General features: G+C 37.0%; 1 protein-coding gene across 3 annotated transcripts in view; it reads left to right on the forward strand.

Moving 5' to 3' along the window:
- Positions 1–25,279, forward strand: part of PTPRG (protein tyrosine phosphatase receptor type G) — a 683,006-nt gene that overhangs the window by 637,904 nt on the left and 19,823 nt on the right. For all 3 annotated transcript variants that reach the window (XM_026721752.2, XM_026721760.2, XM_087923573.1), the window contains exons 14-16: positions 1,157–1,248; positions 13,980–14,071; positions 24,170–24,266. In XM_026721752.2, coding sequence (XP_026577537.1) covers positions 1,157–1,248; positions 13,980–14,071; positions 24,170–24,266 — 281 coding nt within the window. The remainder of the gene's footprint in view (positions 1–1,156; positions 1,249–13,979; positions 14,072–24,169; positions 24,267–25,279) is intronic.

Below are 25,279 nucleotides of genomic sequence, written 5' to 3' on the forward strand. Positions count from 1 at the left end.
TGGGCTGTTCTGCTTGGCCCTGATTCCAGAAGCCGAGCTAGCCAGCAAGAGAATTTGCTTTTGCAAACATTTTTAACCAGCAAAAAGCAGCCCTGTGCTTTTTCAGGGAAACTTCACCCGAGTGATGTTGCAAGCTTTCTGTCCAGAAGTGCAGAGGTCTTGTTTGTTTGTCTGTTTTCAAGCTGGCCAGGAAGATGGGATCTCTGCTCTCTCTAGGATTTGGCAAAGGGCTTCTAACAGCTGAGAGTAGCCCTCTTTTCTCCCCATCACAAGAGCAGCTCATGCTGAGCAAGGCTCATTAAATATTCACTTCCAGCTGCAAGCAGCTCATTAAGGCAGCACCAAGCAGTGACGCTGCTGCTGGAAAACCGTGTCTTGCTGAGCATCACCATGCAGAGGCTCAGTGGAACGCTGGATGCTCTCCTTCTCAGTGCCTTCTCCATGATGACCAGCTTATGCTCCCTGCTTTGCATTAAGTACAGGTAAAAGACTGCACTGAGAAGCCTTAGGCAGGTGGACTCCATTCATTCAGGTTTGGGCTCTTGGGTGGGCGGGTGCTGGGTGCGGCCATCGGAGTTGCCTTCATTTTCAAGGTTTGGGGGGAGTCTTGCTGACAAGCAACGTTGGATTTCCTGGGCATGGGTTTGGGGTCTTGTTTCATAGGAAATACGGCACAGAAGAAGAAGAGGACGGGAGAGATGATGCAAAGTTGTGTTGAGTTTTAGAAAGTTTGCAACTTTCTGAAGGAAGGAGGATCCCAGGTGTCAGTTTAAGATGCTATCTGCTCTTTCCTTGGTGTTAAGTTGGAACATTTTCTGCAGGGTTGTGGTTGTCCCTCTTAAATTTCCTTTTGAGGAGCTGTTGCAGAGCTTGGAAGTTTATTGTAAGTACAACCTGAACAAATCTGAACCTCACTGCTGCTAAACTTTTTTGGACAATTTAATAATAGATAAGATCCTGTGGTCCTAAATTAATTAACAGTTCTTTCCCATTGGAAATTCCTGGCGTCCTAACTTTTTATTTAAATAGCCAACAACAACCATTGGCATTAGGGGAGAAGTGGACTTGCTCAAACCGGCTTGTTGAAATGTTTGATTTTGAACAAAAGTGCCCCTAAACCCTGAAGGTTGTAATGTTGTTTCTCTTCCATTTGCAGAAAATGTTTCCAGACAGCTCATTTCTATGTAGAAGACAGCAGTTCTCCTCGGGTGGTACCAAACGAAACTGTTCCCATTATTCCCATCCCAGGTGAGTAAGGCCTTGCCTCATTCGTTCATGCCTTGGTTTGATCATAGATGCAACCGTTTGGATTTGCTTAACAATTTATGAATTGTTTGGGTACAATTAAAATCAGTTGCACTTCACAGTCCTATCATTTTTTTCCTATGGTTTGAGCCTCTTGTGGTTTATGTTTCTGTACAGTAATGGTTTAAAATGGAGTAAAAGGCTTTGTGTGGAGTTTAACTTTTCTTTCTTTGGATGAAACCCTCTTGATGGTTTCACAAAGGAAACCTCTAGATGTCCTATAGAATTAGTATCTTGTCCTGAATGAGTCTTTAATTCCATTTGCCTTTTCTACTGAAGTTCAAAATCTTCATCTTAATGTTCAGCAATGTCTACTTAGAAGTAAATGGGCAGCATAATCCTGTGTATTTATATTTAGAAGAAAAACATGTTAAATTCACTGCCAGTTCTTCCAGCTCAATATACAGTATATGGATTTTGACACAAATAGCATTTTGGTTTAGGAAAAGCAAGCTCTTGGATACATACTTCTGTTTGCCAGGATACTGCCATGTAGGTAGGTCATCAGATGCCAGCATTTTAGTTTAATTCAATTTTGTTTCCAGCTTTTTAAAAAATCAGTTAGTAAACATCTTTTTATATAACCAAATGAAGTAGCTTTATTTGGGGGTGAGCAGAATTATAGCTGTTCAATATTGTAAATCTTTTTGGACTTTGTCAGTTTTAGCTCGATGCTAAGAACATATTTAGGATTATTCTAGAGTATAAACAGATTTGGCTCTCATTTTTATTTAGGAATTAAATCCATGTTTTATCCTTTCACAGTTTGTTCATTCTTTTATTATCAATGGCTTAAAATAAGCCAACATACAATTTTTTTGTGTGTGTGAATGTGAGCTGAATTCCACTGATGGGAAGATTATTGATTATAGCTGTATACTGTTTTTAATTCCTTTAAAAAGGAAGCCTAATGTATATTTCAAAGCGATTATGGAATGTCATGGTTTTTCTCTGACAGGTTGTAAAGGGTATTGTAATAAGATTATGTTATTTGTTTTCTTTTTGCCTATAATGTACTATATTGGGTAAAGAACTCAGTGATGTGAGTTTTGCAATTGATCAATACTGTTCAGAGATGATCGAAAAATGGAAAGTTGCTGTTACTTCATCCAGCTCATGTTTAATATGATGGTCAGGGAATTTGGGAGCTAAATTCCAACACATCTGATAGAAGACCAAGTTAGGAAAAGATGATCTGCTCCAAGTTACAAATGAATAACTGTGAAAACTGTGCAAAACCTCTTCGACTCTTCTGAAAAATCTTTAGAAATAATTATGATCAAACTGTGTCATATAAAGATGAACAAATTCAAACTTTGTATGAATTTATGGCTTCTATTAGCACTTCAGATGGTGAAAGTTTTATAACACTCGTGATCAGAATATATTCTCTTTAAAATGGTCACCTGAGCATGCATGCATGTATATATGTATATGTATATGTGTATATATAGAGAGTATAAACTATATGTATAAACTATATGTATATAGAGAGTATAAATATAGAGTATTATATATATATATAATCTTAAGTTTTCGCGGGTACTTACATGTATGGTATTCAGCTTTGTTCGGGTATTTTCCCACGTCATTATAGTTGTGCTTTTAAAGTTGTAGCAACATTTCGGCAGAATCTGATGATGGCAGATGAGATTCTACAACTTTAAAAGCACAACTTTGCTACAACTTTAAAAGCACAATTATAATGACGTGGGAAAATACCCAAACAAAGCTGAATACCATATACATACATACATACATACATACATACATACATACATACATACATACGAGTCACTTGGGATGTAGTTACTGAAAGTTGATCTTGTTTAACTGGATTTTTAAAAATCTGTAAAATTGTCTCCAAAAAAGTCTCTGGGTAATGATCTGACATAGCTTTTCTTCATGTATCCTGTTAGCTGTAAAATATATCAGAATTGTCTGGAACTAGTTATCGAAGTGTATTAATGCCCTTCGCTTCTCTATAACATTCTTCTCACCTTCTTATTGCATAGCACATTATTTTATCTCATCCCAAAGGTCCTTTTTTCAAGAGGCAACTGGACTTTCTGGTTTTTCTTTGAAGATGTTTCACTTCTCATCCCAGAACCTTCTTCACCTTCTTGGATGAGAAGCAAAGTATCTTCAGAGAAAAACCAGAAAGTTCAGTTGCCTCTTGAAAAAGCAACTTCGGGACAACCATGACCTGGTTGACTGAGAATCTCCATAGACATATACTATATGCAATCTTCACCCCTAGAATGCCAGACATTGCATAAATAATCATCTCCAACTTGGCAGTCCCTATGCAATGAACTATGTTTGCTATGTTGTTTCTGTTTCCCATATTTTTCTGAAGTGCATAAGTTACCTTATAAAAGATGAACAAGATGAGCATGCATATTCAAGGGATTTAGGTCGAAGGAGCTTTTCAGCTGTTGTGACAAAAGACTAACACCTTTACACTAATGTGTAAAAGCTTTAATCTTTAAAAATCTACCAAGATACAGACAAAGCAGAATACTAGGGAATAAATGTCTGGTCCAGCTCTTTATTTCATATGCTAACTTCTTATATAAAAATTAACAAACTGAAAAATTTCAAAATATACAATTTTCCCTCCTACTGTTTAATGCAGAAACCCAAGCCATTGTACAAACATCTTTCTTAGATACATGGGGCTAGATCAGGGACCTTCAAACTTCATAGCTTTAAGACTTGTGGATTTCAACTCCCAGAATTCCTCCTCCAGTCATGTTAGCTCAGGAATTCTGGGAGTTGAAGTCCACAAGTCTTAAACTTGCCAAGTTTGAAGACCCTTGGGCTAGATCTTTAATCATTTCCAGCCAGCAAGGCCATTGACGTTGATGGTGTGGCATGACTAGAGGATAGGTTAGAGACAGCTGGAATAGAGCAGGCTTGTCACTTAGCAAAAGGAAACACCTGATCTTGGATTCATAATTATGAAAGTCTAGGGTATGTGTGAATGTTTTAAATGATGGCTACTTGCAGTTTTTCTTTTGTACATTTTGGGATCAACTGACCTATTTCTTCTTTTTAAGGGGAGAAATGGAGTATAGTGGTTTAAATAGATGATTAAACAACATTTTGGAAATAAGTGCTAGGCAATTCATTAATATAATATTGCTGTTGGGCTTCAACTCTTTACTTCTATGCCCTAAAAGTTCTCTCTCTCTCTCTCTCTCTCTCTCTCTCTCTCTCTCCCACACACACACACACACCACACTAGGAATATATAAGTGAAATTAAGTGAAATGATCTTGTAAGAACAGATAACAGATAATCAGAGTTGGAAGGGACCTTGTAGGTAATCTAGTCCAACCCCCCCACCCAAGCGGGAGACCCTACACCATTTCTGACAGATGGCAGTCTAATCTCTTCTTGAAAGTCTCCAGTGATGGCTCTCCCACAACTTCTGAAGGCAAGCTGTTCCATTGGTTGATTGTTCCCATTGTCAGAAAGTTTCTCCTTATTTTCAGGTTAAATCTCTCCTTGTTCAGTTTCCATCCATTATTCCTTGTCTGGCCTACAGGAGCTTTAGAAAATAGCTTGACCCCTTCCTCTCTGTGACAACTCCTCAAATATTGGAAGACTGCTATCATGTCTCCCCTGATCCTTCTCTCTAACAGATCCAGATGTAGTCATGTTTAGAGCAGACACTGAAATCAGGAACTTTAAGTCACTGTCCTCTCTTCTGCATTGGTCAGACCATACTTAGAATATTTCATCCCATTGAGGGCACCATGTGATCAACTGAACTGTGTCAGAGGAGATCAACCAAAATGAATGGAAAAGTGCCTTCCTGATTCACTCCCATCTTGCATAGAAACTATAGAGGAGATTGTTGCCTTTTGGTAGATCTATTATCTGCCCTGAACATTTCCAGCTTTGATGAATTAGCAGTTTGTAAAGAGTTCATTCAGGTAGAATACCCAGAATGAGGTACAGTATCCACAAATGCCAGCTCCTTATAATAATCTTATTTGCTAGTGATAACCCTGCAGTAGTTTTAAATTGATAGTTAAATATCTCTCTGTGGAACTGTACTGCTGTTTCATTGAGCTGAGTGAACCTAATTTGATTTAGTTATACAGACACACTGGAAGCAATTTGACAGTGTATCTAAAACTGTGAAATATCCTGCACTTCTCTTTAAAAAAATCAGTCCTGTGAGGATTTTTAACATGTCCAGAATACATTACATTAATATAAGTTCACAAAGGCAGAATTGTCTAATAATTTAACTGTCCTACTTCCATCTGAGGAAATTTACTTCATTTCAGGACATAAAATTAAATAACGTACCAGTAGGCTTTCATCTATGTGAATTTATGTTGAAAATCTGAGTCCTCATTGTAATTCATAATCATCTCCACTATGCAACCTAGAGAAATACCAAACACTGACAGCGAGGGTCGGATTCAAAATTTTTAACAATCAGTTCTGTGTGTGTGGCTTAGGCGGTGGGTGTGGCTTGGTGGTCATGTGACTGGGTGGACATGGCTTGGTGGTCATATTATTGGCTGGGTGTGACCAGCTCAATATCACTCACACCGAGGCATGCCTGGCCTCTCATGACTGTGGGGATGCTGCAACAGTCGTAAGTGTGAAAAATGGTCATAGGTCACTTTTTTCAGTGCCAGTGTAACTTTGAATGGTCACTCCACAGAAGCAAAGTATCAGCAAAGGAGGGGAAAAAAACCTCCGGAGAAGCTCTGGAGACAGGAAGTCTAGTCCTGCCAAGAATGTAATAAAGGTTAACGGAGAGGCAGTTTCTGTAAGCAACACCAGAATGTTTCCTTCCTGCCTTCCTTACAGGATTAGTCCAGTAATTTCTTCTAACAACCGGTTCTAGCAAATAGGTGTGAACTGGTAGACTCCCACCCCTGACTGACAGGATCATATATTCGCTTTCCTCTAAGCTATTAAACACATATATGAAAAAAAAACAATGTCTCATTTCCTAGGGGAAAGAAGCTGTGCCTGGATGACAGCCTTGATGAACATTTATTAACTACTACCATCCTCACTGTGGAACCCCCTTTTAATTTCTTTTTTTATTTGTTACATTGCTGCATTTTAGACAGCTCCCTGTTACCATTTTGCTGATGTAGTCATAGAAGTAAGAAAAGGAAAGAAAAGCAGTATTGCCATTCCACTTCTCCAAAAAGGCAAAGCAATTTCATTTTTAAAATCCACATTAAACATTGAGAATGTTTCCCAACGACAGTAGTTTTTCTTCCCTGCTCCTCCCTGCCCCTAAAATTGAACAGATGCAAGCAAGAAATTTCTTCAATGGCTTTTGCCAAACCCTAGGCCCTGCTGATTTTTTTGAGCAAATTCCATCATCCCTGAGCAAGGGCCATAGATCAGGAGATAATGGGGCTTAGATATAATGGGGATCACATTAATGGGACGACATAAAGTTGACTTATGGAACAGAATATGTTTTTTTTTCCTCTAAGAAAAAGCGTTTAACAAGAAATTGTCAACCATGATCTCCTTGTATTTGCTTGTAGAGCAAATGGTGATTGTTCAGATATCTAGCCTGATTGACCTGAACTATATAAACTATTATGAGCGCTCTTCCTTAGCACGAGAGGAAAATATTAAAAAATAATAATTTAAATAAACATAGCATAAATTATGTTCTTTGCTCAGGAAAGAATTCCATTTCTTCTTTACAGACTGATTGTATGCTTTCCTTGTAATTTAAAGGTAAGCCTGTGTGCAACATCAGTAATTAATGTACCTCTCCGTGGTTGTTGTTGGCATGGCAGCATATTAGATTATTTCCTAATTGGAAGAAATTGTGATTAATTATTTCATACTTTTCCTTTATGTTCTGCCTCTTCTTGGAGGAAGAGACTGGAGGCCTCTAGAGCAGTGTCGCTCAACCTCAGCAACATTAAGATGTGTGGATTTTCAGTTTTCAACTCAGAATTCCCCAGCTAGCAATTCTGGGAGATGAAGTTGTCGAGATTGAGAGACACTGCTCTAGAGCACAGGGTAGTCAATTATACCAATGGCATATTAGCTCAGTTCCCAGAAGATACTTAGCTTGATCAATGGGGAAAACTATACTTTGGGAATACAATCAAATTTGGTTCATGGACCCAGTTAAACTAACTAAACCCAGTCAGTCATATCATGGGAAGATGCATACTTATTGCTTATCTACTAGTCTCTAAGAAAAAGATCTCAAAAACCTAGGCTGCTGAAAAATATAAGTCTTCCCATTACCTGAATCATAGCCAAAGCCTGCCATCGTGTAACGCCTATATTGGCTGCGACACCAAAACTATTGATAGTGTAGTCTTAAGGTAAAGGTTCCCCTCGCACATATGTGTTAGCCATTTCTGGCTCTAGGGGAGGTTGATGCTCATCTTGAAGTGTCAGCGCTGTCCGAAGACGTCTCCATGGTCAGGTGACTGGCATGACTAAACCCCAAAGGCACACAGAGCGCTGATACCTTCCCACCAAAGTGATCCCTATTTTTCTACTTGCATTTTTACATGCTTTCAAACTACTAGGTTGGCAGAAGCTGGGACAAGTAACAGGAGCTCACTCCATTACGTGGCAGTAGTAGCTAGTAACTCCGTTACGTGGCATTAGTAAGTGTAGTCTTACTAGTTGTTTAAAATGTAGGAGACTCCAATTCTATAATTTTTCACCAATTAGTTTAGTCTAATGGTTAAGGCCATCAGACCCATTCTAGCCTGACGCATAGAACGTAGAACACCACCCTATGATTCTATATTCTATCATCAGGCTAGAAACCAGGAAATTATGAGTTCTAATCCCAACTTGGACATGAAAGTTAACTGCATGGCTTTGAGCTGATTATCAGAAGACTGTGAGTTTTAGTCCCACCTAAGGCATGAAAGACAACTAGGTGACTGTGGGCCAGTCACTCACTCTCACTCAACTCACCTCACAGGGTGGGAAAACAGGAGGAGGAAGGCATGTTTGCCACATTGAGTTATTTATAAAAATAATAAAGGCACAATCAAAATAAATAGTCTTAACTTCTTTTCTTTTCTTTCCCCTCCCTCTCCCTCTGTTTGCAAATGTATGGCAAGGCTTTGCCAAAGCACGGACACACAGGCCTCATTAAACAGTCAGTCCCCTCTCTTTATTCTCATCCACCCACCCCAAGCACAGAAGACTGAGTTCAGTTCTTATTCCATCCCACACTTGGCCAAAGAGCTTTCAGTCCATTATAGTGATCTAATAAAAAGGTTTTGCTCCAAGCTGCACAGTCTGCTAGCCTCATATCCCAGGCCTGCCTCCTACAAGAAGTTGAAGAGATATAGGCAGTACAACATTTGAGCCCCCTGGAGTAGGTACTATCAGCTCAACATCAGGACATAGTAATATGTCCATTCGAAGATAAGGGAGAAGGGCCTTTATTTGTTCCTCAAATTGGTCAAACTGTTTGATTATTAAATGGCAGAACCACAGTTGCTCTGCATGGATGATGCGGGCTAATATTCAGTAAAATAATCAGATTTAATGTTAAAGCTAATTTTACAACAGGGTTACATTATATTCATAAAGACACAACTGAAGGATATATTAGCACAGCATTGAGGAAAATACCAAAATAGATCTGAATCTTATACATTTAGGAACAGTATTTATTTCAGCATTTTGTTTTTTATGGTAGGACTTGATTGTGATACTAGTGAATCCCTAGTAAGAAACAACTTGCCCAAATAAAATATAGGCTGAGTAACTAATAGGTTTCTTTATTAGATGTGATAGGATGTCATTCATTTCTTCAGAAGACTAAAACAGTTATGATTTCTTCACATTTTTCCTGTCACAGTAGAAGGTTTTAAAGCAGCAGTTAGATAAATTACCTCCTTGCAACAATTTCCTTTAAATTTGCTTAAGATTTTATTTGAGAAGCTCTATAACATGCATAAACAAAAAAAAAATAATGTCAAAGAGATGACTTTTTCTAACAGGTCTGCCTACTAGAATGTGGAGTTCTCAAACTTCAGGTATCCTTGACTGTCTACTTTTCCACAATATGTGGCTTACTGATAAATCTAAAGTGAACAAATCACAAACTCAAACATTCTTTAACTTTAGTCGCTTGATTGGGATATTGTTTACTTCTTAATTGTTGTTGTTGTGTTAATCTTGGCCTTAACTCTACTCATCTGGGTGTTGACTGCTGGTGAGAAGATACTGCATCTTGGTCTTTTTGTTTCCTTTTTGGCTTGTGATTGTCTTTTTTGAATAGTATCTAGATGTTGTTTAGCTTTATGTGCCTGTTGATGGCTGATTTGTCTGTTACCAATTCAGATAACAGTAAACAATAACCTAATCAAGAAATCACCAAGAACACTCCCACCAACACTGATAAGGCAAGTAGCTAATATACAAAAAGGGAACAAACCCCACTGCCTTCTACCACTGAAGATGTTAAATAATTTGCTAGCAAAATGTCTGCATAAAATTAATCAAGCTCAGAGAACACTAAGGACTCTACAGTTCAGCCCTGATCTACAAATATTCTCTTCTATATTAGATGCTTCAAAACAGCTAATTTTATAAACTCAGAACAATGATGCATAGGATATGTTGGAAGAAAAATATTTCAGGAAAAATAGCTCAATATGTGTGAGAGGATGGGTGATACTAAAGACAGAGGTTTAAAAAAGAAGTCGAAAACAGTTCCAATGAGGATAAAATATGGAGGACAACAACAGAAGCCATAACAACATGATCTGAAATCTAAGGTGACACATACAGGAAATGGGTAAGGTCACAAAGGAAAGGTATAGATGGATAATCCAAACTTCAAAGACTGAGTAAAAACTCAAAAGTAATCAACTTTTACCAATGATGCTAAGAATAGAAGTAAAGCATGGAGAGTAAGCACCACTGTGTGGTGATGCAGTGGTTAGAATGCAGTATTGCAGGCTAATTCTGCTGACTGCTAGGGGTTCAATCCCCACTGGCTCAAGGTTGACTCAGCCTTCCATCCTTCCAGTAGTAAAAAATGTTACTGTTCGGCCGAACTGGTAGTAAAAAAACAACTACCGATTCGGTCAAACCGGTATTTCTTTTTTTTTTTCTTCCTGACGATCAGCTGTTCCGATGATTAGTTGAGTCAGGATCCCCCTCGCTGTGTTACTGCTTCGCCCAGGAGGCTTCCCTGAGGTCCAGAAAGCAAAAAAAAAAATGGAGCAAAAAAAAGAAGAAGAAGCCACACATACATTACCCAGTCACATGGTCATGACCACTTAGCCACGCCCACCTAGCCACGCCCACAGAACTGGTAGTAAAAATATTTGCATCCCACCCCTGCCTCAGGAAAGGTGGGTATATGGACTGGTATGATTAATGATTATTTTAAAAAGAGGCATGGCTTCAGTTTCTACAGGTTTGGGCCTACCATCGTGTAATTCTTTTGACTCCACCTGCAGATGTTCCTAGCTAGAAAGAATTTTAAAAGGCTTTTTGAGATAAATTCAGGCTAAAATCAGGCAGGCACCTGTTCAATGAAAAAGGCAAATTACCGATAGAAACATCCATTGAAATTCATAACATATAATTTCAAGCATGACTAACATGTCTCCTTGAACTCAAAGGGCCTACTCAAAACATAGCTAAATAGCTACTTCATGAAGATTGGCTTATTCTTGTATGATTCAAAATGTCAGAGTTGATTTTGTGATTTTGCATGCTCATGAAACATTGCAATGCAGCCACTCAACAAAGATGGCAGTTCCATAGTCAGGTCAGACAAGACAGGGTGGAACATGAGAAAGCCAAAATGTTATAAATTCCATAAAGTAACTGTAATGTAAATTTGGAAAAGTTGTTAATTTTTCAGCCACTGTGTCAAAAACTAGTTCACATTAAAGATGACATAGCACTCGACTAACTTTGGTTACTATTTTGTTGTACTGAAATACAGATTATTACAGCCTATTAAAACCTGTTTCGCATAACATCTTTGCTATTTGCTATATAAGGCATGTTTTCCCATATTATTGCTGTCATAATAAATGCATATTAAATGGCGACATTGTGAAAGTTACTTATTCAGTCAATTTATGAAGTCAGAAATAATGAAATGAAATGGGAGGGAGGGAGCCAGGAAGGAAGGAAGGAAGGAAGGAAGGAAGGAAGGAGATTCTAACAGAAAGGACAAAGTTGATCCTGTGAACACTGATCAATAAGCAGGGCTAAATTTTGAGAAACATTATGCAACATTTGGCATAAAAAAGACCTGGAAGAGAAAATATATTCTGTTATTTGACATGAATGTGTGGGTGGGGGAAAAAAGCACTGAAGAAATTATTGGGCCTTTTAGAAAACCAAAAGTTAAACGGAATGGTTAATTTTTGGCATGTGCTTAAAAAAAGGAAGTGTTTCAAATTCATAGTCTAAAAGGGGCAAACAGATTAATCCCAAAACATAATTGATTAGCCATAATTTGATTTGATTTCACTCTTTATGATGGAAAAGTAATTAATAACGGAGTTAAGAATGCAGAGAGATTCTAAATATGAAACAGATCAGTTTTTAATAGATTCAAGAAAGGATTTGAGAGAAGATAAGAAAATCTGTGAAAGAAGGAAAATAAGGCCTGTGTAGCAGTAAATAGAAAGATAGATTAATCCATCCAGATTAAGGGATGGAAAGTAGATGTAAGGAAAACGGATATGGGAGATGCTTGGAAGAGAGTAAATAAATCATCTTTCCAAATCACCTATAAGTCTGTGAGGTTAGGCTAATGGAAATATGAAAAAAGATGCTTTGTGGAATGATGAAGTGAAAGAGTTAATGGAGGAGAAAAAATGCATATAAGAGAATGATTACTGCAAAACATAAGAATGAAAGCAAAATATTTTATAGTGTGTGGAGAGAGAAAAATTGGTGCCTAGAATATAATGAAGAAAAGTATGGAACAGGGAAGATTATATGAGACAGAGTGAAGTTAATGGGAATACAAAGTTGCAGAAAAGGGCAGTAACCAATCATGCTTTGAAATCATTCCATAGAAAGTTTCTTTGCCTTGTTCAGTGAGCACATTCACACATTACACTATATCAAAAAGTAAACATAATGATGTCATCTTGCAGGTGACATAATACTTGGGATTTCCAAATGACCCAAGGTACATTATTGTACCTTATATATTATTAGTATTGTAGGCTAGACAAGGAATAGTGGATGGAAACTGAACAAGGAGAGATTTAACCTGGAAATAAGGAGAAATTTTCTGACAGTGAGAACAATCAATCAGTGGAACAGCTTTGCCCTCGGAAGTTGTGGCAGCTTCATCACCGGAGGCTTTCAAGAAGAGATTAGACTGCCATTTGTCAGAAATGGTGTAGGGTCTCCCGCTTGGGCAGGGGATTGGACTAGATGACCTACAAAGTCCCTTCCAACTCTGATTATCTGTTATCTGTATATTGGTATGATGACATCATTAAATGGTATTCATTCCCAAAATGTCTTGCTTTTCCCTTCCTAAGTAAGGAAGCACAGACACCTCACAAGTTTTATCAAAAACAAGGCAATCTGTCCTGTTGTTATTAGCATTGTGGCAAATAGCAAAATATATTTCAATGAAAACAAAAACCAATTAAGCAAAATATTTATACAACACAATGAGCCCTGAATAACACTCTGTACAATTAGCCCATCTTGACACAACAGAGTCATTACATTTACTCATTAGTCAAATTTAGGTATCACCCATCTCATTCATAGAGAACTTTGGCAGTAAATGTATTAATGTCAAAATTTAAAACAGGAACCGGTTTCTTCTGGATCAGGGGTGTCCAACATTGGCAACTTACTTACTTATTTGTTTGTTTGTCTGTTTATTTATTGAATTTGTATTGCCACCTATTCGTACATGGCGACTCAAGGCGGCTTATAGAATATAAAACCTCATTTTAAACAATAAAACTAATTTTAAAAGAATCAAAATAATATACTAAAATCACCTTCCCCCCCCCCACCCTGGAGACAGCAGATCACATGAGCCATTTAATGGGCTCCATCCGTCTCTGGGTTCCCCAGGCCCACTGGCAGAACCACGTCTTCAGCGCCTTCTGGAAGGATGTTAGAGTGGGGGCCATTCTAATCTCTGGGGGAATGATGTTCTAGAGAGAGGGATCCACCATGGAGAGAACCCTTCTTCTGGGTCCCACCAGGTGTATCTTCCTCGGGGATGGGATCCGCACCATTCCTGCCTCCTTGAAAACTTATGGACTTCAACTCTCAGAATTCCCCAGCCAGCATGAGGAATGACTGGCTGGGGAATTCTGGGAGTTGAAGTCCACAAGCCTTAAAATCGCCAAGACTGGATATCCCTGTTCTAAATGCTGTTCAACTGCAACTTCTAGCAGCCCATGCAAATATAACCTTAAATGAAAGATGTTGGTAGCTGTAAGTTACAGCCCAACAATTTAGGAAAGGTTATGGCTTCTTGAGTCCTGAGCCAAAGGAAATGGTAAGACAATCTGAATAATATATTGGGCTGATTTCACTTGATAATGCACATTAAAACATATTTATAAACATATTATTGGCAAGTAGTATATAGAGGAAATATCAAGCTTGTCGGAGGGATGGGAATAAATAGTGGAACTGAATCTAATTTTTTCATTTTGCAGATGACATGGAAGCTATTCCTGTCAAACAGTTTGTGAAGCATATCGGTGAATTGTATGCCAACAACCAGCATGGGTTTTCAGAAGATTTTGAGGTATGTTTTAGAAGCTTTTAGAATGGAAAACTCCTTTTTAGTATTTAAATGATTGCTTATGAATCTATTAATATCCAAAATGTCTACTCTGAAATAAATTCCCTTGACATTGAATTCCAGTGACCTTACTTCCAGATAAGTGGATGTAAGAGTGTAACTCTGTCATGCCCATACACTTTCTGATTGGGAAGTGGAAAAACTGAAGGAGTCCTTGGCACTCTGTGAGCTTGGTTGTTTTCTTGCAGATGTTTCATTACCCAAGGTAATGAAATTACCCAGGTTTGGGTAATGAAACGTCTGCAAGAAAACAACCAAGCTCAGAGAGCACCGAGGACCCCTCATTTCAACCCTGAGCTACAAATACTCTCCATTACTGGAAACACTGAAGCCTGGGAAAAAAGCAGCAGACTATCAGTGGAGACATCAAGTGAGCAATAGGCACATAAGCCATACTCCATTCAGTATCAAGGATGCAGCTATAGAGGTGGTCAACAGTATTAAATAGCTGAGGGTGCAGACAACTAACAATCTGAACTGGTCTCTCCACACATCATCCTTAGTGAAGCATGCAAACCAGCGTATGCATTTCCTGCGTCGGATGAGGAGAGCGCATCTTTCTTCTTCTATCCTGGCTATTTTTTACAGAGGCATGATTGAGAGCATTTTAACAAACTGCAACATTGTTTGCTTTGTTGGCTGCAGTGCCTCAGATAGAAAGTCCATACAGAGAGTGGTAAGGACAGCAGAGAAGATTAGAGGAAGCTCGCTTCCTGTTATTCAGGATATGCTTATAAGCACTATGTGCTTAGAGCTCAAAGCGTTGTTAGAGACCCGACACACCTACTTCACTGTCTGTTTCTGTTGCTCCCCTCTGGGAAGAGGTTTCAAAGTATTTCTAGCAGGACTACCAGATTCTGTAACAGCTTTGTTCCCTACGTCATCCGTCTGGTAAACTCTCAAGATCCGTTTCTCTCGCTATGTACATGTGTACATCGAGACTAGATGGTGTTGTTTCTCTGTATCATATATATGGTATATGCACAATTTTGTATTTATTTATTTTGTCACAGTTATGGGTTGTATATTGGAGGTGGATAGCTTTGAGAACTATATGCAACAAAAATTCATTTTAATGTATGCCAATTAGTGTACATTCAAAGTGACAAAGTTATACTAAGTCTAAGTCTAAGCCTAAGCCAAGGGAGCTGGCATTAGCAACGTTCACCTCTCAAAGGACAGCCAAAGAAGAAACAACTTTGACTGTGACGGAAGCCGAATCATCTTCCTGAGAGCACTTTCTTTTGAAAGAATTTTCAAGAGATTATGAGATTCAGAGAAATAAATGTCAATGTGGCATCTGTGCTGGTATGACATCATACTACTGGTGCTGGAGCTACCATAATTACCTATATAAATAGAATGAATGGATGAATGAATGAATGAGGAAAGAATGAATGAATGAATGAATGAATGAATGAATGAATTGATCGATCAATCAATCCTGTCTGATAACATGTATTAAACTACAATGTTTGGAAGTTGAGAAAGTTGAAAAAGCTGCATCTCACTCAAGGAAAAAAAAAACCTGGAATAATTTAAAACCAGTAATGTGATAACTATGATATAGGATTGACCATCAGCAACCGAAACCAAGGCCATGCATGTTGAAGACATTTACAGCTTTGAAACACAAGTGCTTACTGCAGCTGTGTGTTCATCTGACTCCATGTGCTCCCTGGGTTTATAAATCATGTGGCTTAGATAAACACAGCTTCATGCTTAATGACAGTGACAGACTCAGGGTCTAATCAGCAAAAACAGTTTTCCCAAAAGCCAGTATTAACCATTCTGAATACTCTGTGTTCCTTTCAGCACAATTGGGCTTTGAAATAGCTGTCAAGAAGGAGGGATCTTTTGAGCTCTCACAGCCAAAAATAGCATGCAGCTGTTGTGTCATCTCTCTCAGGACCGGAGGCAGAAATATGGTTTCAGGCCTCCACATATTTTAATAATCAGGTGTTAAAACGGCCATGTTTAAATCATTAAAGGCAGCTATATTTACACATAAATGACTGTTAACAAAATTGTTGGTTTGATAAGGAACATTTCTGTGTTCAACCTTGTACAAAATAAGGCCCTTGTACAAAACCTGGTTCCTTCTGGCATATTCCTGAAGATTTTTTGCTTATTTGCTTAAATATTGGCTGCATTGTTTCATAATTTACACACCGACCCCCAAATAATAGGAGAAAAATCCTATTGTGCCACTCATGAGCATTTTGTATTCATGAGGACAGCGGCTGTGCAAGGTGTTAAAAGTGATTTAGTCAAATTGACTCTTGGCTGGATGACTGAACAGGAACATTGAGGTATTTAACAATGTTGATGGTATTCAGGACAAACATTTATCCTCGGGAGAGCAGGAGTTGATAGGACTGATCAAATGCAGTACCGTCTCCTCAATTATTTATGAATTGAGACCCCAGTCCAATTCATCACAGCTGGTTGTGACACCATTTAATTATTCAAAATAACCAGCTACACAACTGGAAACTTTGCTTCAGCTGTGTCTGAAATCACTGCCATTAACAAAAAGGAAGATAGTCATTGTGTGCTTGGGACAATGGACATGTCTAATACTGTGTTCAGTATGTTTATTGACCAATGCTGCCTTTGATTGTTTGTCCGACTGGATTTTTGAATTGCAAATTTCCACCAAAGGGAAAGTTAGTCCATTTTATAATTGAAATTTCAACCTCAAAGCCTATCTTAATGATAAATTTAAAAGGAATTCGTAGAAGAATTAAATTGCATGTTTTTAAGGCATCCCTATGAAACAAGAGCCAAACTCCCTACTCTGGAGTCTATATTGCTATATTTTACACTATTTTTTAACAGTGTGGTCACACTGAAAATAGTCGTATCTTGAAAAGAAGTAGTACATTTATATGCACTATTTTCCCTGCAGATATGTTTAAAAATGTTCCATTTCTGTTATCCTTTCTATGTGGCTGAAAATGTTTTTTTTTCATGAGACATTGACGAGTTATACAAGTATTTTAGATAAATGACAAGTTGTCCATCAAGAAACCCTGAGGAACATGAAAAGATTAGCTATGACTTCTAATTATAAATTCAACGATGGAACCAGCAGTGGAATCATTTGAGTGAAAGCTGGGCCACCATCTATCACAAATGATTACTGCATTAAATAGAAAATTGTATTAAATGGTCTAATTGGTCCCTTCTTTACAGTCCCTTCAAGATGGGACTGTAAAGAAGATGCAAATCTTTTTTTAATAAATTAATTTCAGGAGAGGACATCCAATGTTTCTTCTTGAACTTTGTAATCAGTAAAATCAAGAAAAGGATCCTTTTGTCAAGATATATTAATAGGGCACCAATCTGATGATCTACTCACTTTCATTTGTATTTTTGTGTTCCACTGAGTCTCTAATTCTTCACCACAGAGAAACCTCTATTGAGTGGACTATCAGTGCCACAGACTGTGAATGTTGCAGATGAAATCTTGTAGCATTTGCATCATGATATTATGCAAATCTGTAATGATATTATGCAAGTGACTTTATGATGTACTTTTCAATTTAACAGACAATCGGGAATAACAGCCATGCACACTCCTCAACCAGTCCTTTAAATTGAGATTTCATTATAATTTGAACCTCTATTAAAAGAGGTTTGCATAAATTTAGATTAATAATTGCTCCTGACAAGGGAAATAACAGAATAACAGGACTTGGTGACAATAATGTCATCCTACTGTAAATATAATTCCCACCTATTGATGAGGAAGTGCTTTCTAGCTATAGTACTTTCATCTATCAGTTCTGATGTCATTTGTCTCCAGATTCAGTTACGTTGGCAAATTCTCTTCTATTTAAAATACTTGTTATTAAAACAAGAACTTTTTTTGTTTATGAGGAAAATGCCTTTTTCTTCCCCCAAAACTAAAATTTGAAAATATAGCTTCGTTATATTTTCATACCTCTCAGATTGTTTTGTCAATTTTGTTGATCTATTAGCTATACATCAGTGAATCTAAAAGGAGACTGATGGATCTTTGTTTTCTCTATAGTGGTAAGCATCTTTGAAAACTGTGTACTGGAAAATAATCTGCTCCTCATTTCACACATCTTTTTAAGTGCTGTCTGAAAAAGAAATTTTGACTTAATAGAGCTTTGGTCTGCTATAACAGAGATCTTATCAGTTCAGCTGTTACACTAATAGGTTTGATAACATATATCTCAAGTTTTTCTAAGTCTAAGACTGTTTATATTCTGGTCCATGACTGCCAATAAACGCGAGTTGAATTTCTTCTTTGTAGAAGCACAAATATTGACTGCAAAACAGTATTCCAAACACATAAAAATTCAGAGTCCCAATGTGACTTGTTTGAATAATTCACACATTGCCAGGTGTTGTAAACTAAACAACTCAAAATTTAATAAAAGTGTATGTCCTGGAAATGATCATTTTTCCAATTGTTATCAATCTATAATTTTCTACCAGTAATTTCCCAATTTATTACCTTTATTTATTTTTTCTCATTTAAATAAATTAAGCAAGAATAAATGAGCGGTCTCACATCAGGGAATACTGCCTCTGTGCTGCAGCATCAATATAAATCCAGTATGATTATAACAAAAACCTCAAGCATCTAAAATGGCCTAGCTCTTTTCCCACTAACCTTCTGCCATTAGACAAAGGCATTTTTTATTCAAGTTGCCCTTTGAAGATTGACTTTAATTGTCAGCTGAGTGTTTATTTTTGTTGTTTTTCATCTGTCTCTCTTTAGATTCTAATTATCACATTGCATTTGGCTGTATTTCACTATTAGGTGCACCGAGTCTATCTGGCTTTCAATAGTGAAATATAATAAATGGGGTTCTGATTTGAATGGATATCAAAACCAAAGGTCACAGATAAATATGTGACATACCTCCATTCTTTTTACAAGGAATATTTCAGCGATGCATACTTCTTCCATATCCATTCCCATTGTTATTCTTTTTAATACGAGTTAACACAAAGCTGCTCATAAATTAAATAACTGAAGGAGCATATCACCCTGATTTCTCATTAGTCATTAGCTAAACACATTTGACCAAAACACTTTGATTACAGCTATAGTTATAAGAAAAGAGATATCCAGATGAGCATGCCTAAATTTTGTGCTTTACATTTGTCCAATCTTAAACATTTCTACCAGAATATTTTGTTGAAAGGTTGAATAATAAAATACACATTTTTAGATTTGAAAAGTCCTTTAGTTTTTTTCCAGTTTAACGGTCTTCTAAGTATTTTTTGTAAGATCAGTCATTGCTTGTGAAAATCAGTCATCATCGTGTTCTTCCTTCATTCTGGTGTCTGATATCTATTCCCAGGCCACCTACTCTATTAGCCCAATATGGGCCAGCTGAGACTTCAGCTGAATTAAAGAGAGCCATTACCTCTAAGCATTAGAAAGGTTAATTAAAGTTCCTGACCTTGGAACCACCTTTCAGAAAAATAATAGACACTGGTAATTTTTCTGATCATTATATAACATTGTAGTGGTTCCTTGCCAGATATATAAAACGTTGTTCCCAATTTGAATTATTTTTTTAAGGAATTTTAAATCCTCAGTGGTTTGGATCAAATTGTTTCTATGGGCTGTTTTATTATAAAACTGGACTACTATTTTCACTGTAGAGAGGAAGTAGATCAACCAAAAGAACTTGAAAACCATGAACGGGGTTATTTATTTTGTTGTGTAAAATGTTGTGCACACTGACATTGTTCTACATAAATAATAATGACAATTACAAATTACATGCCGCTTTTGTAGTTTATTCCCTTTTTTAATATAAAATGTGACATAGGAATTCATGGTGAAGAGTAAAAATTGAATTGTGGAAGTTCTTTAATTTAAGTAGAAGTAATTGCTTCTGTATTTTCTGAGTTTTCTATTATTGAGTTTAATTGGATTATTAAAGATGGAAGTGTTGAGAATAAAATACTATTCCCTTTTCTCTTTTCCTCATTTAACAAAATAAAGAGTAGAACCAAGTTATATGGAGTTTACAACCATAGGGGAGAGACAGAAAGACATGAGTTATAAATGGGTGTCTATTTTACTCATTCTAGAAATAGAGGTGTTTGAACGCATCATAAATGTAGCCTCTGTATATGATTAAGTATTTTACTATTATTCAATTATTCATGACATTGTCCATGGTTGAAGATGTACACTGCAGATGACCTATACAAAATATATAGGATGTAACGTCTGTATTCCTTTCTTTCCAGCCCTAGTGAAAATTCTCTTTCCCATATTCTCATTAAAATTAAAAACATTTTTCTATTTCTATATACATTGCTTCCAATCTGATGGGGAAAATTGCATAATAGAATTAGTCCAGCCTCCTCTTATCTGTCTGTGTTGGAATGAGAGTAGAAGGAGGAGTTTTTATTCCTTCTGGAAAAGGAACAAAATAATTGGCTTTTCTTTACTACTATAATGCAGGAAAGGAAAGGAAGGAAAGGAAAGGAAAGGAAAGGAAAGGAAAGGAAAGGAAAGGAAAGATAGGTGGGGGACATATGACAAAAGGCAGGGGGCTTAGATTGGAGGGGCTGGCAATATTCCAATCCACTGCAAAACTGCATCGTCCATAGAAATGCATTAAGGAATCTCTTTCATTGAAGACCCTAATTTGATCTAGTTCACAATCTGTATTTTGCCAAGATCGCCTCCCACGCCAAATTTGATCCAATTCTGTTCAGTTTTAGGAGAGTTAAATTGGTGGATGTTCAAAGTTCTAACTCCTTTCAAAATTGCTTTCCAATATTCTGTTGATTTAGAAAGAATAGCAGGGGAAAGAAATCATCCAGATTGTAGCATCTGGAATTCTTTTTAACTCCTTTACCAGAAGTTGTCATTAAGGCATCTGTATTTTCTTAAGTGTAATAAAATATATTGCATCCAAGTCTAAATATGTCTTTCTTCTTTTGCTTTGTATTGAGTCTGACCACTTTTGTATGCTCCAGGAAGGAGGACAGGGAATTTTAAACAGAGAACTTGACAATATTCCAAGTTAATGCCCAACTATCTTTCCTATAGAAATGTTTCTGGATCTTTTTTTCTTCCACAACCCCTGGCCCAATCTGGCCAATTTTTAAACTCAGTGTGTCTTTAGTTGTCGCTTACCACACAACCAAACTTGGTCATATTATAAGTATCATCCTGCTGATGGGCAGACTCCTAATCCTGCAGCCATAATTTCTTTCCAGTATTCCATTGGGTTAGAAAGAGTAAAGATAGGTGACTTCTTTGCACTTGAGGGGCAGCAGTGAGCTGTGATATTGCAAGGCAGTCCTTTGTGACATTTCTATATAATCATGAAATCCATGTTAAGGTGGATATTATTAACATTTCTCTTGGTAATTCCTTCTGGCAATTAGCTCTGATTTTTCTTTGTAGCAGCTGTGCTGTACTAATGACATCCCTTATTTTGAAGTTTGGGTACTTATAAAGATTAAGATATCTGTAGGATCTTTGTAACCTGGAGAGGAAAGAGGGTACCAGATGGCCCTGATAATACTCCACAGATGTAACACAGGAATACAACCCAGCATAGCCTACCAAACCAATAGCTGTCATACACGCAGACACTGCAGGCCACTTCTGCTGACTATCAGCTGTTCAAATCCCACCAAGTTCAAGGTTGACACATCCTTCCATCCTTCCAAGTGGGTAAAATGAGGAGCCAGATTGTTGAGGGAAATATCTGACTCTGTAAACCACGTAGAGAGGGCTGTAAAGCACTATAAAGTGGTATATAAGTCTAAGTGCTGTTGCTATATGCATGCTACACTCCTCCCCTAGATATCCAAATTCATATAATTTTTAAATTTTTATTATTAAGTTTATTTGCTGCCCATTTCCCAGTTTAAATCATAGGATTATCCTTAGCCTGTATCTGAGGGAAATCCTAGTCTACAATGAATAAGGGAATCAATATTCACACATTGATGGGAACAGATTCTTTTAGGATATGCATAAACAAAAAAAATCCCTTGATAGCAATGAGAGGTATTATTTAACAAAATTAAACATACCAATGCAAATTTTCACATACACACATGTATACTCTATACAAATCTGATCAAAAGAATGGGAACCATTGTATATGAACATAAAATAAAGCACTTGGATACAGGATGGAAAATGATGAACACAAGATTGGTGGATGGATGAAGAGAAACTTCCTCTCTTTTTGGATGGAATTAGTGGGACGTTGGCCATTTCAAAGTTCCAGCTTGCATCGTCTGAAAATTTAAGCATATTTCTGTTGTGGCCTCAAGCTAAGGATCCCAAAGTCAGCTTTCACTCTCTGTCCAAAAATGTTAAGATGCTACATACTCCTTCTTTGAATGTGTCATCCAGGCAATGTCACTAATGAAATCCTTTCTTGTCAACTTTGTCCCTGTACCACAGTGATTTTCAAACTTCTGCTAGTTAATTATTGGATTAAAAACAAAATGTTGTGACAAGAAATTGAAGAAATTATGCATTTGAAGCTTGAGAAAAGATGCCTGAGATATGCTATCTTCAAATTCTTGAAAAGAAATCTTCAAATTCTTCAAAGGGGATCACAGAGAAAAAGATTCCAGACTGCAGAGTACAGAATATTAGATTAAATTATAGGAAAGCAAATTACAATTGAATGATAGAAAGGAACCTCGTAACAGTAGCAGCCCTATAATAGGGGAACTAGTTAAGTCAAGTTATGGGCCCCCCTACTTTGGATGTATTTAAACAAAGGTCAGCTATCTGCTTAAAATGCTTCAATTTAGATTCTGATTCAGAGCAAGTAATTGGTTTCAGAGACCAAAATGACTCCTTCCAACTATATGATTATATCAAAGCACTGCCTCTTGTGAGAAAGTTGTACAGCTGTGTGAATGCACAATGACTATTGAAATTTGTGTATTTACAAATAAACAAGCTGTCTTTCTTCACAGCCTCTGTAACATTGGGCAGGAAATCTTATAACAGAATGGAAGACAAAAGAAATATCCTCTTTAAAAATCACCAAGTCTGTTGTATTTCATGAACACTGAACAGTTTGGCCATGCTGTGGCAAGGTGGCAAGGTGTAGTTCAGTTGTGACAGAGACCTGGGTTATTATCAAGAAAGGAATTCTAAAATTGCCCTCCACTAAAGAAAGACTTTTAACCGTGGCTGCTAAGCCTCTAGAATCACTAGGCTACAACAAGTTTTGTTAGTGTGGATCTTAACAAAAGAAAAGATAGATGGAATGCTTAGTGATCAACACTGAGGAAGGAATAAAACAGGGAGTGTAATGGAATCTATTAACAAGTGTGTAAACACATGAAAAGATATTAGAGATGTGTTGTAAATATAAAGAAATAAACGATAGATTATTAGACAGATGAGAGAGAAAGAGGGAGAGGGAGAAAGAGAGAGGGAGAAAGAGAGATCTGCCGATGGATGGATAGATGGATGGATGATAGGTGGTAGAAACATACACACATAGTATGCAATGTCGATGAAATCTGAATGATTTGGAGCAAATATTAGATTAACACAAAAGGGAATAGCATGATGAGTGTGCGTGTGTGTGTGTGTGTGTTTTCTATGCAGTCATTTGATCTTTTTTAACCCTGTGGGATAACCATTATATTTTATCTAAAATATAGATTTTTCTGAGATACAAATCTGGTTCAATCTATCTTTTTATTTAATAGTGTGTTGTACTGTTTCATATTGGCCACAAAAAGCCTACAGTTACAATGAATCTCTTCCTGGGTGTTAGTATGAGAGAAATAATTACAAATACAGCTATACCCAGGATTTCGCACTAGACTGAATTTTAATCGCTGTAGATTTCATCAGATATTTGGAACTAGAAAATATTTTTCATAGAACTTGCTGGAATATGTTTACATTGTATTTTGCTGAAAGGATACTCATGGGGAAAAATCAATTATCTCCCAGCATTTCAATATGTTCTGAATGAGCTGTTTGCAAAATGCTTGGCACTTATCTGCTTTTTCAATTTGTTTTCTTAACAGGAAGTGCAGCGTTGTACATCCGACATGAACATCACCGCTGAACATTCCAATCACCCCGACAACAAGCACAAAAACAGATACATCAACATTTTAGCATGTGAGTAATAATGGCCTTCAGAGAAGTCATAAATAACAACTACTGTGTTATCTTGTAATGATGTCCCAATTTATCATTATATTTATTTTTGTATGGTCAAGTCATTGTTGAGTCATGATGGTAGCCTGAAATAGTTCTTACAGTTTTCTTGATAAGATTTTTGGAAGTTAGCAATAGCAATATATACTTATTTACCGCTTTATAGTGCTTCACAGTCCTCTCTAAGCAGTTTACAGAGTCAGCATATTGACCCCAACAATCTGGGTCTTCATTTTACCCACCTCGGAAGGATGGCAGGCTGAGTCAACCTTGAGCCTGGTGAGATTCAATCTGCCAAATTGCAGGCAGCTGGCTTCAGCAGAAGTAGCTTGCAGTACTGCACTCTAACCACTGCGTCACAGATGCTCAAGTTGCTGGACATTGCATCTTTTCTAAGGCTGAAAGAGAGTGACCGGCTCGATGTCACCCAGCTGGCTTCATGCATAAGACTACAAGTTCAGTCTCCCAGTTTTTAGATTGGTGCTTTAATCATTGCACCAAACTGGCTTTCTATAAGTATACTTACTTATAAGTATACTTCTATAAGTATACTTACAATAAAGTAAAATAATAAAATTTCAACAAATGCATAATATGCTTCTTTCAGGCCTGTATAATGATAATCTTTGATGATAAAAATATACAGTTTTTGTTTAGCAGAGTGACTCTGCATAAGAAATACTCAGCTCAGTGTTCTAGACTAATTTTTTTCCAATGTGATATACTAATTCCCAGAAAGTCTTTAATAGAGTGGAAATTAATTAAAAGGATAGGATTCAATACTGGTAAGTAGCATTATTCCTTCCCTCCCCACACATTATTTTTTTTCTAACTTCATTAAACCAATCTCCAGGGACATATTCATTTTTCCTGCCATGATTTGAAATAAATACCAATTTTGAACAATAGCATCGCCAAAATTCTGGTGCAGTCTCATAAAAGTAGTTTTCCTCATGTCTGTCTCTGAAAATGTT

Source organism: Pseudonaja textilis, chromosome 2 (assembly GCF_049901715.1).
Source record: "Pseudonaja textilis isolate UNSWEBS1 chromosome 2, rPseTex1.2, whole genome shotgun sequence".
Lineage (NCBI taxonomy): Eukaryota > Metazoa > Chordata > Lepidosauria > Squamata > Elapidae > Pseudonaja > Pseudonaja textilis.